The following is an 18,709-nucleotide window of genomic DNA, read 5'->3' as shown; positions in this document are numbered from 1 at the left end:
GAGCCGGGGGGGGGGGGGAGAAACTCCTGCTCAGCCTTCCTGTTTGCTCATCTCTCAGCCAGCAGGATTCTAGGGCAGAAGGGACTTCCCCCCACCCCCAAGACAATGGGCAATGTCTAGAGACATTTTTGATTGTCACAAATTGTGGGGGTAGGCTAGCTGCTAGCATCCAGTGGGCAGAGGCACAGTGTCTGGGGGGTCAACATGACCCTATAAGAACCACCCCCCACTCCTCCTCCTGAAACAAGGAACACAGAGGACCTAGTGAGCCCCACCCCCACCCCCATGACATTTCAGTCAAAGGACCCTAACCCACCAAGGCCCTCTGGGTGAGCTGTGGAATTTGCCCACCCCATACAGCCCCATATAAAAGGAGTCTCTAAATGCCCCTAGCACAGATGCCATCTTGGCTCTGCCCAGGTGGGTCACCATCCCCTTTCAATAAACCTGGCCTGAACTTCTCTGCTCCTGGTCTGTCTCTAGGTGCCACCGAGACGCCTTTCCCTAAGGATGCCATGCAGCCCCTACAATGCACAGAACAGCCCCACCACAAGGAGAGTTCAGCCCAAGTGTCAAGAGAGAAAGTCTGCTCTGCACAGAGTCCTCCAAGATGATGCCTCCAGCCACCCCCACAGGTGACTCCCACAGGGTTAGAAGACAGGCAGACTGCATTGCTTAGGTGACCCCATGAGTCACCTTGTTCACAAAAAAAAAATCCAAAGTAATGTTATGGCTCTTTCCCCAATGGAACGTAAAGATGATAAATCCAAACCCAACCCCAAATTCCTACACATTGAGAACTCTCAGAAATAAACTCTCTGTGTTACTTCAAAATTGAAAAGTAAAAGCCTGGTGTGGCCAACCTGCTACACTGGCTCAGCCAGCCAGATCACTGAGAGGATGTTCCCTCAACCCTCCTCTAGCGGAAAGCTTGAGGCTATCGGTCACTGAGGGTGTGCTATGCACACGCTATTAAACCCAAACACACAGGCACTTGTTGCATAAAATTGTATCACCTTTAAATTTTAACATTTCCTATAATTTGCAAAAGTAATACACAGAGGATTTTTCAGCAATGTTTTTGTGTCTCACAAATATGAAGAAAAATTGCTAATAATCCCCACGAATAAACACAGGAGATCAAGCATTGGAGAGTCTCTTCTCATCCCCGCTCCTGCCAGGCTGTCTGGGGTCCTGCAGGGAATAGCTGCGCCCTGACACGCTGCCTCTGGCCCCCGCTCCAGGCTGCACTTCTCCCACCAGAAGAGATGAAACCAAATGTGATGGGAAAACAAGTGCCCAGGGTCTGCCCCTACCGCGGAGCGGGAAATGGTAAACACACCCGTGTGCTGCACAAAGACACTCTGCGCCGTCTGGGCAACCGCTCACGCCGGCACCGAGGCTGCAGAGCGTCTTAGGTCCTTATTCAGATGCCAGCTGCCCGACCAGCATCGCCCCACATTCCCCTGTTGCAGCCGAACTGCTGCAGCTCACAAGACAGCGCATCTGGGATGACAGGGAACAAATGAGGACCCAACCATCCCACCCAGACATCCTTTCAGCAAAAGAATTAATCACCCTGCACAAATAAACCTCCAGGAAAAGGGCCCTATGGGGGGAGGTTGGGTTCTCTCCACTCTCCGAGGCTCATCCTCAGGTCAGAAATTCAAGCGCTGCTTCATTAACTGCTCCACAGTAAGACACTCTGCTTGGGTATGGAGCTACACATATGACGTGGTGTCTTTTCAGTGCTGAATAATTTCTGATTACCAGAGGGAAAGAAGCCAACAAAACCGCCTATTTAGCTCATAATCATACCACTCAATGTGATGGCTCACTTGAGTCAGGAAAATACTAAGACAGCACACTCAGGAAACAGATGACACTACGGAGTATTTTCTAAGCATTTCTGCTTCTCTGACTCTTGATTCTGCACCTGAGGATAAAAGTGACCCAAATCCTGTTACATCAATAGCATGATTTATACCAGATAAATTCAAAAGATCCCCAAGAATCACAGATGCATTGTGAGAAGTGTTTATTCCCATAGCACAAACAATGCCCCAAATTTAGCAGCCTTGTGAAGGCCTGAATTACTCAGAACTATGTGCTGTCTTGTATGTATTTTAATTATTTTCAAGAAAACCAACCTGAATGCAGTGTACATTTCACTAAAAATCAGATGTTCCATTCTAATGCTTCCATACTATAGGCAACATGCTGTCCTCCATGTTATCAAAGATTCCTGACACCCAAGAAAGGTTCAGTAGAAGAGAGGAGAAATAATTGGCTCTGGGGTAAGTGTGCAAACCCAGGGTGGCTCACACAGCATCCTTGCTTCTGATGTGGCTGTCCCAAAGGGTGCCACTATCCACCCAGGAGGCTACCTAAGTATCTCAGTGCCATGGGTGGGGCTTCCCAGGAAATAAGTAGAGAGGAAGGGACCATTCAGGGTCTCCATGGGACAAGCTGGTGTTGCATGACCTCAGCCATGAGCCTGCTGAGGTGCAGGAAGTTGACCAACAGAAGCAGGGTTAGTTATTGCTAACCAAACAGGGGGATTTCATGAGTCCTTGTCAAAAAACTTGACCTAGAGTAGAATTACTAGCTTATATCAACTATCCTGAGGGAATCATTTACAGAATCAGAAATTCCTCAGCCAAAGACTTGAAAATAATGTTTTGGCTCTTTTCAAATGAAAAAAAAAATGACAAAACCTTCATCCATGCAACAAATATGTGTTGAGAGCTTGATGGCGGCAGGGACATCTAGAAACACATGCACACGCCACACAGCAAAGATGTGAGTGGTCCAGAATGTGGACACCATAGCAAGAAAGCATTTTGAAGATTTATATGGCTAAGTAGTCAAGGCTGGGAGTATTGGCAGAGATCAGTGGAACAGAACTGAGAACCGGAAAGAGACTCTCACACATGTGCTCAAATGATTTTCAACAAGGTACAAGTGATTCCACGTGTACTAAAAAAGGGAGCCGCCAGTGGGCTGCAGCCAATGGACATCCACAGGCTAGAAAATGAGCCTCAACCTAGAGACTGACACGTAAAACATAAACGAAGAAAACGGGCAGGAAAAAACACAGGAGAAAATACGTGGGATCTAGGGCTAGGTAAAGAGCTCTTAACACTGATATCATAAAATGAAATACTCATAAATTAGAATTCATCAAAGACTAAAAACTTCTGCCCAGAGAAAATCCTATTAAAGGGATGAAAAGACAAGCTACAGAGTAGGAGAAAATACGTGCAAACCACGTGCCTGACCAAGGACTGGTGTCCAAAATAGACAAATAATTCTCAAAACTCAATAGTTAAAAAAATACAATAAACAAGCAATCCAATTAGAAAATGGGCAAAAGATAGGAAGAGATATTTTACCAAAAAGGAATTTACAGTAGGCAAATAGCACATGAAAAGAAGTCCAACATCATGAGCCATTAGGGAAATGGGAACTAAAACCATAAAATACCATCTATTATAAAGGCTAAAAATGAGAAATGACCACAGGCAATGCTGGAGAGGACGCAGAGGACGTGAGTGCTCATCCATTACTGGCAATGTTGAGTGGACGGCACTCTGGAAGAGTCTGTCATTTTCTTAAAAAAAACATGCAACTAACATAGGACCCAGGAACTGCATTCCTGGGAATTTAAACCAGAGAAATGAGAACTTACATCCCACAAAAACTTGCAAATGTTCATGGCAACTTTATCTGCAACGGCCTGTGAGACAAGAAAAACAAACTGCTTTCTCTCTCTCTCTACTCACATTCAACAGCGAACACTTCTATGACCAAACGTGTGGGGTCTTCTCACACTGGGCAATTCTGCACCAGCTGGCTGTCCTCCAATTCAACGTGGTGCTTACAAAACATTGTGGGCTTAGAGACAGCGTCAGCTCCCAGAGACTAGAAACTCAATCTTACAACTCCCCCCACTTCAGAAGCCGACTGTAAGTGGGGGGCCCAGGTTATCCACAACTTCTGTCTGACTTGGTGACAAATCAAAGGTTCCTAGAACCACCCCCAGACCCTACCCCCTCGTTTTTGATAGTTTGCTAGAATGGCTCACAGAACTCAAGGGAACACTTTACTTAGACTATTTAACAGACTTTGTTGAAAGTAAAATTGATCATTCCCCAAAAGTGTACACTCGACCAGTAACGGCACCTTCAATTCAACTTTAAAACATAGACAATGCCACTGAAAACATGCATACATTTTTTGGCATGCTCTGTATTTACCCATTATTATGGAAGGATAAAAGTCAGGAATAACCAGATGGAAGAGAAGCACTGGGCAAAGTATGGGAAGGGCCTTGGGCTTCCCTGCCTCTCAGGGCAGGCCACCTCCAGGGCTCAGCAACCCGGGACCCTGTCCTTTGATGTCTTCACAGAGGCTTCATCACACAGCCATGACTGCTTACCTCACAGGCCACTGGCAATCAACTCAACCCTCCCACCTACTCTCTTCTTCCTCCCCCTCCTCCACCATCCTCAGCAAGGTTGGTTAGGGTTAACCAATCACAAAGTTGGTTCCTCAGGAAACCAGCCCCCGCCCAGCTCCATTAACACACAAAAAGATGCGTGGCACTCCAAGATCCCAAGGGTATAAGGAACTGTGTGTCAGGAGAAGGGGCGGGGAAGGAGACCAAATACGTATCATTGTGTCACAGAGCACCAAATGGAAGCAATCCAGAGGTTCTTCAACCAATGAATGGCTAAATCGTACCACAGATACTACTCAGCAATAAAAAGGAAGAGGCTAAGGATACAAATGATATTCATGACCTGGATGAATCTCCAGTGCTAAAGGACAAAATTACAACAAATTTAAAGATCTCAATCGGCTTTACTTATAATTCTAGAACTGGGCAGCACTTCATTCCCTGAAACAGAGTAAGTGTTCCCAGGAGCCGAGCAGATGAGGTTGATTTTATAGACAGAGAAGGACTGAAAAAGGCTAAAAGAAATGGGTCATTTCAAAGTCACTTTCGCTTGTAAGGCAGGAATAGTGAAATGGAGCAGAGAAATAACTCATTAGCTAATATCGGGTTACTTCCAGTTATCTTTTTATTTTTATTTTGCAAGGATTAAAGCAGAGAGAGCTTCATTATCACGCCCCCTGAAACAAGCTCGTTTAGGAAATTAAGCTACTCTCTCCCCTTCAGTTTCAGCTTCAGCACCGTGACCCCAGTTTGACGTTTAGTCTGGCCGGCAACAGACGTGTGCAGGTGCGTCTTCCAAACCAACGGCCTCCTGTGATTTTTATGAAGCACCAGAGAATGATGCGAAGGGATAAAAGCCAATGCCCAAAGAGAAAATGCTGTATGTTCACCGAGCATTCTTGAAACTGATGAAAGTACAGAACTGAAGAACAGGGTCGGTGGGAGGGAAGCAGGCCATGGCCATATGAGGGTGACCAGGGGCTCCTGCTGGTGATGGCAACACTCTGTATCTGGACCAAATCCTTGTCAGCATCCTGATTGTGACACTGCACTAGAGGTAAAGATGCTGCTTTGGGAGAAAATGGGTACAGGGTGCAGAGACTTCTGTGTTATTTCTTACAATGGCACGTGAATCCACAGCAACCGAAAACAAAAAGGTGAATTATTATAGAAATGGAAAAATAATAAGAAATATACCTGTGGAGGAGCTCTGAAATGACTCCAAACACTCCCACAGGGGGGTGGTGTGTCGCTATGTTAGTGACACCATCCCCCTTCCCGCTCACAGACCCCACATATGAGCCTCTGACCTCAACCATCGGACTTCAAAACACAGGTGAACCTAAAGACACTTGGAGAACTTGGGCTATTGGCCCCTTCTTTGAAGACCCAGAGCCTGTGCTGGGTCTTCCTTGGCAGCCTCTGGGCTCACCTCCCAAACCTCACCGGCCACCAGCACTGCCCTCTAGCATCAGGGGCCTGCCCATCTCGCAGCCTCCCCTGCACTGGTCAGGCCGGTCTCTCCTGAGACTTCACCTCCTACAGAGCACGGCTTCTATCCTGACTGAACTTGAACAATCATCTTGCACAGTCTTGGAGCTCACTCAGTGAGCGGCTGCTGTGTCGAGTCTCTCTTCTTATCTTTCCTCCTCAGTGTGAGCCACAAGGGAAAAGAGAATCTCCTGTGTGGCAATAAACCAGGTGATCTGCGAAGTCAACTCGGCTCAGCTCTTCATTTCCACCACACAGAAGAATATGGTATTTCCAATTTCACATGAAAAAGGAGACACATCCCTGGGTTGTTAGAATCAGGGGAAATTTCTATCTCTACAATTTTATCTTTCATGTTTCCCATAATAACTATGTCCTAGTTTAAGCACATGAGAATGTTTGTTTGGGAGGCTTCAATGAGGAGGTGGCATTTCGGGGGAACTTGAAAGAATGGGCAGGACAGCACCAGGTAGCAGTGGGACTGGGGAACAACCCCAGGAAAGAACAACCTGGCCCCAGGTGTGGGATGGGAGGGAAGGGGCTGCAGAGGAAGGGCCCAGGCAGGTGGCAGGGCAGGCTGGAGTCCCCCCCCCACCACCAAGGTAAACCTACCCTCCTCCTTCCCCCTGTAATTTTCTTAGTGGAGTTGAAAGAAGAAGCTTAATAAATACTTACAAAGTAGAAATTAATTTTATATTGAAGCATTACTGGGTCAAAGATACAGTCACTCCTCTTGGCCTACCCACCAAAGCTGAGCACCAGGCACTGCTGGCGGCTCTCAGGTCCCCACATCACAGACACCTGTGGCTGCTCGGAGGGACACTGCCTCAAGCTGGCTCCAGAGCTTTCTTCCCTGACATTTTGACCCCAGTAATCAGTTGCTTCCTTTCAGGTCTACAAGGCAGGTGCCATTAGCGCCACAGTGTAATGAAAGGGAAGAGGACTGGCAGGGAGAGCCCCACTGCACCCCTCGCCGTCCCTGACCTCGGCCTCCACACAACTGTGGGATGAGAGGCCTGGCCACCGCCATGCCTGGACCTTCCAGCACCCTGAGGTCCGGCGTGGGTCTGGCCTTGGAGCAGAAGCCTCTGGCGACTTGAGCACGCGGGGGCTGCTCACTCCTCTGCCTCCCTCCTTCTCCCTCACCGCCTTTTCTCTTTGTCCAGCATGCTAGTCTCACACAGTGGTACTGACATACTCCTTTGACAGCAGGTGTGAAATGGCCTAACCTAAGGAACTGAAGCATTTCAGGTAGTTGGAACCCGGCATGCCCCTGACCTCCTGAGTCCCAGAAGTAATAAACTCGCCTGTGCCCTACTTGGCCAGACATATAGCCCCAGGTCTGCAGGGAGCACCTAGCCTCACAAAAGCCCTGACTGTGAGTTTGCCTTGATTTTGAGGGGGACCAGTGACCAGGGAATGGGTTCATGTGGCCAGAACAGCCTGTGATGCACTGGTACCTCCATAGCAGCACCCTTGGGAATCAGCCATTAGTGCTGTTTCTGGTTGTTTAACTAAACACATACCTCCTGTCTGCTCAGCCACCAAAACTGTTCCAGTTCCAGCGTAAGCTTCAAAACTATTTATGCCAGATCCTCCTGTGTTTACTGCCCTGCTCCAGACCCTCCACATGCTACTCTGTGGGATGCTACTCTGTGCATCCCACCCAAGGGCTGGTTCCCTGGCTCTGCTCAGCCCCAGCCCGGTGGCACCCCTGCCCACCTGGACAAAGCAAGGCCAAGAAGCTGCCCCTTGCCCTTTCCGGGTCCCAACACTGCACACACGTGTGCACAGGAACACACATGCACACGCGGATCCTGGACTTTCATCAGGTCTCATTGTTTGTGGAAAAGCTTAGCCAGACACCCCTGAATCTTCCCCCACACTCTTCATCCCATTTACCTCATTATTCACTGATCAGGCCACACAGCTGGGATATCACTTAGGGCACCAGATTTCTCTCCTCACCCCAGTCCCCAGCCCTGCCCCCCCCCCCAAAAATCATGACTAGCAAATGAAACCAGGAGCTGCTCTCTTCCTTGGAAGGTGTGCTGAGTTAGCGCCTGGAAGGCCGCCTGTATGCCACGAGACCTACTGGCCACAGCCCACTACTGGCTGCCCCAAGGGTGAGGCCCTGACCCCAAGGCAGCCACCCATAACCTGGCTAGTGTCCTAAGAGGTCCCCTGGCATGAGGACTCTGCCCAACGATGCTTATAAGGGGGACCAGATCGTTGGAAACATGAATAATGTCATTTTATTGCACTGAACCATAAAAGCAGGAAACCATTGACTTTGTTTGTGCACCTACATTTCCCGACTCCGTAGGTGCCCGACAGTTTGGATGTAATGACACAGAGAAATCTTCACTGGCTGAGAAAAAGCAGAAAGATGCTGAGAGAGAAGACAGTGAGTAGATGTGACACAGCAGGAACCGTGCTCAGAAAGAAGCCCTGCGCCCGTGGGAGATGGGAGCAGCGGGCAGAGAGAGATGGGGCAGGTGCAGTGGGCTGGGCCACGACCCCCGGCCTGCAGGCCCGAGCTGCTGCTGATCCCTGAAGGGTCATGTCCAGTTTTGGCACACAGCACGCTGAGCCACCACGAGCCCTCTTCCCAACACATAGCTAGAAATGCTAGATACAACATTTGTGTAACAAAAACTGGCATATGGCTGAACTTGAAAGTAAGTGTCAGAAATGAGGCAGTGGCTGCAGAGCAGTTGTCACAAGAGCGTGTGTTAGGGGCTGAGGGTGGGCAGTGGCTGAAGCTACCAGACCCAGAAACAGGTCCTCATAGCTGGGGCTGTGAGAAGGGGCTTTGATTCACACACTCAGGCAACTCTCAGAGGAAGTGCACCTAGTCGGGGGTGGGGGGGTGGGAAATAAGCCCAGGTCAGGCCTGGAGGCTGAAAACCATCTCCTTAGTAATGTAAAACTGCAGTCTCCAACCCAGGGGCTGCAGACCAGTACTGTCAGTGGCCTGTTAAGAACTGGCCACACAGTGTCATTGCCCGAACTCCATCCTCCACACCTCCAAGGAAAAATTGTCTTCCATGAAAACAGTCCCTGGTGTCAAAAAGGTTGGGGACCGCTGGCACAAAATACTCCAGGCCTGTGCCTTGTTCAGGTCTGACGGCAGACTGTCACCATCGGTACAGTGTCATTGGACAGTATGACTGAGGGTTCTGGGAAAGACCGAGGTGAAAGCCTCCCCAGCAGAACATCTCAGCAGACCTGAGATGAGCTCCTAATAAAATCCACCAGTGCACCAGCAGAGCTGGCAACCAGAGGGATGAGGAACACCAAGAACTCAAGGTAACACAGCAGCCTGAAAGAGACTATAACTTTAGATGTTTAAAGATGTAAAGGAAGAAATAGACATGATAAGGAAAGAAGAAAATTCTGGGGAAAAGAACAAACAAAGTTTTTAAAATTCTGGACATAATAGGCAAACTCACTGAAATGAAAAATTTAATGGATGAATAAAATAATAATTATGTTCTTTACAAAAAAAGTGAGAAAGAATGCAAGAGTAATACTCAAGAAGCAGTGACAAGTAACTAAACTGGCTGGGCTGTAAATGAATCTGAATGAGCATTAACTATTAGATCAGTCAACTGGAGGGAGGTTTTAAAAACAAAACTAAAATGATACTTAAAAACATGAAAGACAGGAGTGAATGGAGTTGAAGCATTCCAAGATGCTTGTATTACTCAGGAGAACAGGGTCATCGTAACCCATCTCAGCCGCGTACCTGGCTTGTCTAGTTATTATTTGTGTCCAACATGGAGTAGGTACTCAAAAGTCTGGGTCAAATGAAATATTCTTCGAAGTATTTGGACAATCTTTAAGAAATGAGAACTAAGCTAAGGTTAACCATTTTCAATTGTTGAGAGATACTACTAGACCAGTGGTTCTCAACCTTCTTAATGTCTCCTAATGCCACAACCCTTTAATACAGTTCCTCATGCTGTGGTGACCCCAACCATAAAATGATTTTTGTTGCTACTTCAAAACTGTAATTTTGCTACTGTTATGAATTGTAATGTAAATATCTGATATGTAGGATGTATTTTCATTGTTACAAAGGGGTCTCAACCCACAGGTTGAGAACCACTGTACTAGACAGAATTGAGGACTAGAAATAACTAGTGGGAAAAAAAGGTGAAAACTGTTTGAGCTTTGCATACATGGAGAGGTATGTGGGTGTCTGGGGACACGAACCATGGTGTGAACAGGCACAGGAGCCAGTAGTGAGCCAGAGGGACAAATCCAGACAAGCCAGCCCTCTTTATCAATGACGAAAGTGACTTTTCCAAGACACACCTGTAGTAATTCAAAGAGGACCAAAGGGCACAGTGCCAGGTCACCCAGCAGAACCACCCCTGCATTTCACTCCAGGGTTTACAGACCCAGGTGGAAAGCCCAGCAGGGAGGTATGGATGGGCCAGGTGGTAAGAGTCCTGGTGTCATGCTGAAGAATTAAGCAGCAGGGGCCAAGGCAAAGCTGCTGCACTAAGCCACACTCAGAATCAGAGAACAGAGAAGGGCAGACCTTCAATGCATGTGGTCAGCCCACACTGCCAGCCCTCAAATATTCATTTGGGGGGAAACTGATAAAAGTATGGCTAGAAGAGAGAAAGAAAATGTTTTAATTGAGTTAAACTCATATAACATAATGTTAGCCATTGTCTAGTATACAATCAGTGGCATACAGCACACGCACCATGTGTGCCACCAACCACCTCTATCTAATTCCAAAAGTTTCCTGACCCTAAAAGGAGACCCCCTGCCCATTAAGCAGTCAGGTCTCCTTCACCCCAGCCATTGGAAACTACTAATATGTTTTCTGTCTGTATTTACTTTTCGTGTTTGTTTGAGACAGACTCTCACTTTGTCGCCCTTAGTAAAGTGCCTTGGCATCATAGCTCACAGCAACTTCAGACTCTTGGGCTCAAGTGATTCTCTTGCCTCAACCAAGTAGCTGGGACCACAGGCACCTGCCACAACACCTGCCTATTCCAGAGATGGGATCTTGCTCTTGTTCAAACTGGTCTCAAACTCCTGAGCTCAAGCAATCCACCTTCCTCGGCCTCCCAGAATGATAGGATTATAGGCATGAGCCACCTTGGCGGGCCTTCTTTATTTAAAAATTTTTTTTGACTCACTCAATAAAGAATATATGAATTTACCTATTCTGGATATAGCCTATCAAGGGAGCCACAAATGATGTCTGGCTTCTTTCACTTAGCATATCGTGAAGGTTCACCTCTGCGATGTCTGACTGTGAGCACAGAAGGGCAGAATCTGTGGCACCCAGCAAGCAACTGCAGATGGGGAGCAAGAGATTTGAGGATAATTGCCATCATCAGCCGTGGGGACAGTGGTACCTTTACACAGATAGGAAAGTGATGAGTTTGTTCTGGACACAGAGTATGAAGTCCTAAGAAGGGTTCTCATGAGAGGGCTCCATCAGCCAGCTGAAACAGAGAAGGCAGCTCCAGAGGGGCTCTGAGACAGCTCTTTCACCGTCCTCTGAGGCTGAGAGGTACGTACGCACCTGGAACAACTTCCATTACCCAGACACACACATCACATGAACACCCCCTGCCCTTCTGAGAATGCACTTATAAAACATCAGAGGTAGGCCACAAAGAGCAAGGCCTGCGACGGACAGATCACCACTCCCACTCATGGGCATTTGTTCTGGCTTTTGTAAAAGGAACCCATTTGCAGGGACAATGCCTGGCATTTTCTAATAAATATTTCTTCCACCACCTTTGAACTTTGCATCACTAGTTTTCATCATTCTCTGCTCCCAGTATAATTTACCAGCATCTAACCCTCCTGAGACTCCTGTAGAATTTTGGTGTATATACAGCTGGTCCCACAGTCTGCAACTCTGGAAGTAAAACATTCATTTTGTCCCAACTGGGCAATTCCTCAGGGGAATTCCAGCCCCTGGAGAGAGGGCTGATCCCTGCACCTTCTGTCCTCTTACCCACTCTGACCAGGCGCTAGAAAAGCCTGGCCTCACTCTGGCCTTGCTCTTGAACGTCAAGAGCAGCAGTAACCATTACTTCCTCCAAAGAGATGCTGAGTTCTATACAAATCTGCTTAGATGTTTGCAAAACAATCTCTGCTTGCTTAAAAAAAGGTACACATTTTATATGTATATTTATCTATACACACAAACATGTACACTCATAAAACATTTTAAGATATACATCTAACTGTTGGCCCTTGAACAACACAGGCTTGACCTGCACAGGTCCACTGATCCACGCATTCTCCTCTGCCTCTGCAACCCTGAGACACTGAAACCAACGCCCTCCTTCCTCTCCTCAGCCTGCTCAGTGTGAAGATGATGAGCATGGAGGCTGTGACGATGATAAACCTTCACTAAGTGAGCAGTGGTCAGAACAGAGGCCAGAGAGCCCTTCCTGAAGATTTCCTCAGTAACATTTTCCTTTCTCTGGCTTACTTTCTTGTAAGGAACATAAAATGCACAAACTATGTTATGTCATTAGGAAGGCTTCCAGTCATCCGCAGGCTATTAGCAGTTCCTCTCTTTCTTTATTTCTGTTAGAGATGGGCCCTCGCTACATTGCCCAGGCTGGCTGTGAACTCCTGGCTTCAAGTGAGCCTCCTGCCTGGGCCTCCCTAGTAGCTGGAACTACAGACATGCACCACAGCTCATGGCTATGCTCAGATTTTCTAAGCCCTGTGTTGTTCAAGGGCCTATAAATAGTTTTCTATACCCACAGGTTAGGCTCAAACTGGAAATTTTGAGAAGAGAAACTGCAAGATGTCCCAGAAGTCATCAAACACACAGAAAATAGGAACTTGTAGCTAAATCTACCTTTGTTTACAAATTATCTACAAAATATTCTCTACACGTTCTCCACCTCTTTGTGAAATTCTATGATGACTATTTCGTAAATGCATTTAGCTACAAGTTCCTGTTTTCCCATGTATAGACTTTGGAGACACTCTATCACAGCGTGCCAAACTCAGACCACAGGGAAAGGAGGGAGCACAGCGCTGGCAGCTGTAAGAACAGAGGCAAGAGATCCTCAGTCAGAGGACAAATTCCTCCACTGTGGGAGCAAACGGAAGTGTGCGTTATGGGGCAAGGGCCACCCATGGGGACAGCAAGCTCTCAGCAGCTCACCTCTTCCTCTGCCAGCCTCCTTTCATTCACTCCCTCCCCTGGTGTATGTCAGGCCCTGCTCCAGGTGCAGGGGACCCAGAGTGAACTAGACTGACAACCCCCTCTTCCTGTCCCATGGAGCTCAAATTCCCCGAGGGGTATCAGTGAGGGTGGGAGAGAGTGGATGAAAGACAAACAAAGAAAACACATAACCTTGTTCAGATAAGTGGTGACAATATACCAGTGATTACCCTTGATATAAAACATGTCAGGTAGGAAGGGAGATAGGGATGACCCAGGCGGTGGAGCTGGGGACAACTTCTGTGGCCTGCAGAATGGAGTGGGGCTGAGTTAATCTCAGCAAAGACCTGAAAAAGCTTAAGGGAGTGAGCCGCAGGCGGAGTGAGCACCTGGGGAAAGAACATTCCAGCTGAGGGCAAGCCAGGGAGTGCAGGGAGGCCAGGGCGGCAGTGAACAGAGGGAAGGGGTGGCCCAGAGAAGGCAGCACCTACTACGTTGCTGAAATGTATCTGTTTTGCCCTCCCTGGGCCTGGCTGACCTGTCCACCCTTTAAGAGCAGGATCTGTACTGCATGTGCACAGCTCCATCCCAGGCCTGAGCCAAGTGAGGAGGGCGGGCGTCAGAAAGACAAGGATTGACAGATGGACAGGGTCTGATGGGTCAGTCAGGTAACTTAACCAGAGGAAAAGCGACCCCCTAGTGAGCCTGTTGGCAGGTACAGGTGATATGCCAGCATTAGCCACCATGTTAACTGCAGCCCTTGCCAGAGGTTTTCAATTTCATCACTGTGCAGGATATATTCCAAGACAATATTTAGCTTTAATCTCATAAGGGGGGTCAACAAATGAAAAAAGTATATATTCATTTCCCAGACCATTTTGTTAGAATAATCACTACCTAAAATCGAAAAAAAAGCGCTTATAATTGAATCATATTGCCTACATAATATACATAAATAGCATACATACTTTATCTATTTTCGTAGCTGTGACAGACAACCATAAAATACTTTGCAGCTCACTAGAGAAAACTCTCAAGAAAATAGCTTTTGCTTAATTCTGTATTCTAGTAATGATAGGCCCCATTTGGACATATCAACGGAATTAATGGTAAACTCATCTGAGTGTACATTACCAAAAAAAGCTTTAGACAAGGGCTCAACAAGCCTTCTCTGTAAAGGGCCAAATAGAAAATATGATAGGCTTTGCAAACAACACACACTATTCTTTTGGTAGTCTTCTTTGCTTTTAGGAGGTTTATTTCATGTGGGTTTGTTTGTTTACCATGCCAGAGAAACCATCCCTAGTTCCTGAGCCAAACAAACAGCCCATGGTTTGCTACCTATGCTTTTGCCCACAGTAAGAGTGAGTCACCTGGATTTCCAAGTGTCTAACAAGTAAATCAAAGAGGGAGATGCCCACGCATTTCTGGGTTACCTCTTTCAGTCTCTCCAGCTCATTCTGGAGGGCCTGTTTGGATATTTCCACTTCAATCATCTGCTGTCGGAGAGTTTCATTCTCATCTTCAGCTTTAGTGCGCTTCTCCTCTACAGTCTCAAGTTCATGGTGCAACCTGACAGACACATCTTTGGCCACCTGCAGTGACCGAAACAGATAACTGTCAGGATGTGAAGTGTTCTATGTGCCGAGGGTGAGTTCAGACAACATCAGAGGCAAAGTCATTAAGTAATATGAAATTATACTAAATAGCAAAGACCCTAGCAATAGTTAACAGACCTATTTTTAAAGGAGGAAGGTATTAGTTTAAAACATGAAATCAATAGTATGAGGGGAGCATAACCAGGATTTAGACTAAAAGGCCACTCTGGCTGGCCCGATGGTGGTGGGTTATCAAAACTTACTAGCATCACTAAAGTTGGTATTCAACTCCCCCACTGCTAAATTTGACTGGCTAAATAAGTAAATAAATAAATTTTTGGTTAAAAGACCACTCTGGATAGTCCTTCTCCTTCACAGAATACCATTAAGATGCCAATTCTACCCAGCTCATATGCTTTAAGTGAGAAATTAAAAATAACAATAACAGACAAATAAACATTATTGCTCCCTAAGGCAATTCTGAACCTGCCTACTGAAAAATATAAATAAAAATAATTCTGTATGCAGTAGATGTTCCCTGCAGTTGAGTTTCAAAGTAGACACCGTGGCTCCAAACGTTCAAAGCAGTTAAACATTTCTACTTTCTTAAAAGCAAATGAAGAAAGAGACTTTGTAAGATAATCTCCCTGTATCACACTGGAAGACGTCTTTCTTAATGGTTTATATTCCAGGGGTCCTCAAACTTTTTAAACAGGGGGCCAGTTCACTGTCCCTCAGACCGTTGGAGGGCTGCACTGTGGGCCCCAGAATGAGTGGGCTGCTAAGCATGACAGGCAGCGGCGGCAAAAACATCTGGCAGGCTGGCCACATGTGGCTGGGGGGCCGTAGTTTGAGGACGCCTGTTTATACCTCTGGTAGAATGACAAAGATTCTTTTCCTGTTAATCAGACTACAGGGCTAAATGAGATTTCACAAGGATGCCATAATAAGGAGCACATGATGCATAATTCATCTCTAGATAAATGATTTGATAATCGGGTCATAATGGAAGCTCTGCTGCCCATGGAGGGAGCAAATGGTATAAAGCCTGCCAGCTCTTTACCCATCCCTGTTTCTGCCAATGGTTACCAAGACACTTTAGACAATCAGTTACAATCCTGTGTCTCCTTAAGTTAAATCACCACTACATAAGCCTCAATTTGATGATGGGAATTTTAGGTTTCTAGGTTTTCTGCATCCTAGGAATCTAAATAACAATAAAAATGTTAAGTTATATGACCCACTTTTAAGACTGGCCTTAACTAAAGTGATAGTCAATAGATTTTTTTTAAAAATCAGATCTTTTGAAGTTTCTGCACAATTCTATGTAATTGTCAGATTATTTGGCAGATATCAATTCTTGGTGACTATAGATCCATTACTATGATTATTTACATTGCTATTATGACAAATTTAAAACTCTGGCCATCAAGGTCATAGGACTAAACATACTCTATAAGCCATAAACCAAACCAAGACTGTTTATGCTGAAATCTGTGGACACAGACGTGAGCAGGGAACAAACACCAGTGTGCGTGTGGTGTCTGGGCAGCCTATCCACAGCAGCCTCCTGGGCACACGCACACCACCAGCCCCGCTCACTCACCTTCAGGTCCTGCTCCAGGCTTCGGATAAGCTCGCCGTCCACCTGCCCTGTCTCGGCCACTTTCAGGCTTTTCTGCTCTGCTTTCCGGAGACGGTACTGCAGGATTCGGCAGTTTTTATTAGCACGGTCCAGTTCTCGCCGGAGTTCCTGCAGCTGGTAAACATCTTCCTCTAAATAACTGTCTCTCATTTCTTCCATCTCAGCACGGAGTTCGTCTAACTCATCCTATACAAACCAGACAGAGCAGATTTATGAACTAAATATATCCAAAAGGATGGCATCTCTCTCCTCCACCCCTGCTCCTCAATACTAAATATTAAACACCTACATGCTTACCCATCAGCTTGCCGCGCCTGTGTGACATGGCAGAGGGGCCTCTGGACATCCTCACGTGAGATAATATCACAAATGTCTGCTCAGATCTTATGGTCCAGAAACTAAAAACACTGCAGGCTTTCAGAACTTATTCCACTCACAGTATTTCTTTGCACAATCAAAAATGCAATCAGCTCTGCAGATAATTAAACTTTAGATTCAAAACAAACCTTGACCTAATCCTGTATCTCTAAGGCACATTCCAGACATTTCTAGCCTTGAAAGAACATAAACTTTAGTGCAATAATAACTGTTCATTGCCCTGGAATCAGAACATACCTGCAAATGTCCCTAAAATTCTGTTTCACAACACAAATCTCAGCACTAAGTGACTCTGTCTAAAAACGAAACCTTTTCCATTTTTTCCAATACACACTGGGTCTGCTTTTTCCCATCCCACTATACTTTATTTCCTACACCTCTGTTCTCCTTTGCTGCCCACAAGAAGACCGTTAGTACAAATGAACCCAAGAAGTCATCCCTAGGCGCCCTCACTCCCTCCCAGTCCACAGCCACTCCATGGCCAGGGTGGTGTTCATCGCAGGTGGGCACACTCTCTTCTCTCAGGTCACAGCACCCTAGTCCAGGCCCCTAATGCCAGGGGGCAGAGGGGGGCACTGCATAAGATCTAAGTATAGACATATGGAGGTCTCTGCTTCCCCATCCCATGATCCTCCCAAACTTCCACACTGATGATGAAAACAGAATTAAAAGCGTCCTGTAAGATAAATCTTAACACTGAAAATATTGCAAAGTATATCCAAATTTCATTTCTTTTTTTCTTCATGGAGATCTCTCTCTGTAAATCTTATTCCTGAGAGGAAAATTTGCTTGGACCGGGAGTTATTGGACTGAACATCAGAGCTGACAGTCAGTGGACCACACATTTACAGAATGGGCATTCCGGGCTCTTTAGGGAACCAGAGAACACAGCTCCTTCAGGAAAGTGCCTCCTCAAAAAGGAGGCAGTCACGCCAATCCCTACACCAGGGCTGTACAAAGCTGAGTAGGAGGTGTGTCCCCGGGACCCACTTGTGCTGAAGGAGGCCAATTGCAGATTGGTCTTACAGTGGTCATCCTTTCATGAAGAATAGAAAGCTAGTCCTGAATTTTCAAAAATCAAAGTCAAGTTTCACTCACATCCATCCATGAATCTAATGGATCAGATTTTAAGAGCCTTGTCTCAATAGTTGTCTCTGAGTACAGTGAAAAGGTGATTGTTTTGCTAGGTAATTAATAAGAAAATAGTTTAATATAATCAATAGTCACAATATATCTACTACTAAATCCATATAGATACATGCATACCCATGCGTAATAATATACAGTAACTTTGGCCATTCTGTTCATAAAAAGAATTGTTTGTGATTTATGCCTGGAATTATCTGTAAGTCAAACAAAAGTTTTAAAAATGTGATATACTTGGTCTGGCACGGTGGCTCATACCAGTAATCCTATTACTCTGGGAGGCTGAGGTGGGTAGATTGCCTGATCTTAGGAGTTGGAGGCCAGCCTGAGCAAGAGTGAGATACTATCTCTACTAAAAATAGAAAATCTAGCCAGCCATCATGGCAGGTGCACGTCCCAGCTACTTGGGAGACTGAGGCAAGTAGATCATTTTAGCCCAAGAGTTTAAGGTTGTCAAGACACACAACATTCTACTCAAGGACAGAGTAAGACTCTGTCTCAAATCCAAAAAATAAATAAAAATAAAAATGTGATGTGGCCATAAGAAGACGTAAGATACAGCTTGCAGGTATAAAAATGTTCTCTGGTTTTCAGACTTTGCCACAGGAGGGCCCTCATCCATGCTGATGTTACATGCTACATCATTATATAGATGTGTAAACAACCATCGCAGGCTACAAAAACCTTTTAAAAGTTGGACACACTCACATTTCCACATCACTGATTGGGTCAGATGTAAACAGCTAATATTTGGGGGATAAATAATAACTCACAGTAGTTGCACTGAGAAGAAAATTAGGGAGAGACCATAATTGCAG

General features: G+C 46.1%; 1 protein-coding gene across 1 annotated transcript in view; it reads right to left on the bottom strand.

The window, feature by feature from the left end:
• MTCL1 (microtubule crosslinking factor 1) overlaps window positions 1–17,039 on the bottom strand; it is a 124,044-nt gene extending 107,005 nt beyond the window's left edge. Inside the window, exons 1-3 of the mRNA XM_003800999.1 lie at window positions 16,983–17,039; window positions 16,329–16,553; window positions 14,561–14,719 (exon numbers count right to left, since the gene is read on the bottom strand). Coding sequence (XP_003801047.1) covers window positions 14,561–14,719; window positions 16,329–16,526 — 357 coding nt within the window. The 5' untranslated portion in view covers window positions 16,527–16,553; window positions 16,983–17,039. The remainder of the gene's footprint in view (window positions 1–14,560; window positions 14,720–16,328; window positions 16,554–16,982) is intronic.
• Window positions 17,040–18,709: the final 1,670 nt, after the last annotated feature.

This window comes from Otolemur garnettii, unplaced genomic scaffold (genome assembly GCF_000181295.1).
Source record: "Otolemur garnettii isolate 467f Iridium unplaced genomic scaffold, OtoGar3 scaffold00193, whole genome shotgun sequence".
Lineage (NCBI taxonomy): Eukaryota > Metazoa > Chordata > Mammalia > Primates > Galagidae > Otolemur > Otolemur garnettii.
The sequence above is the reverse complement of the archived record's forward strand: the minus strand, read 5'-3'. Positions and strand labels throughout refer to the sequence as shown.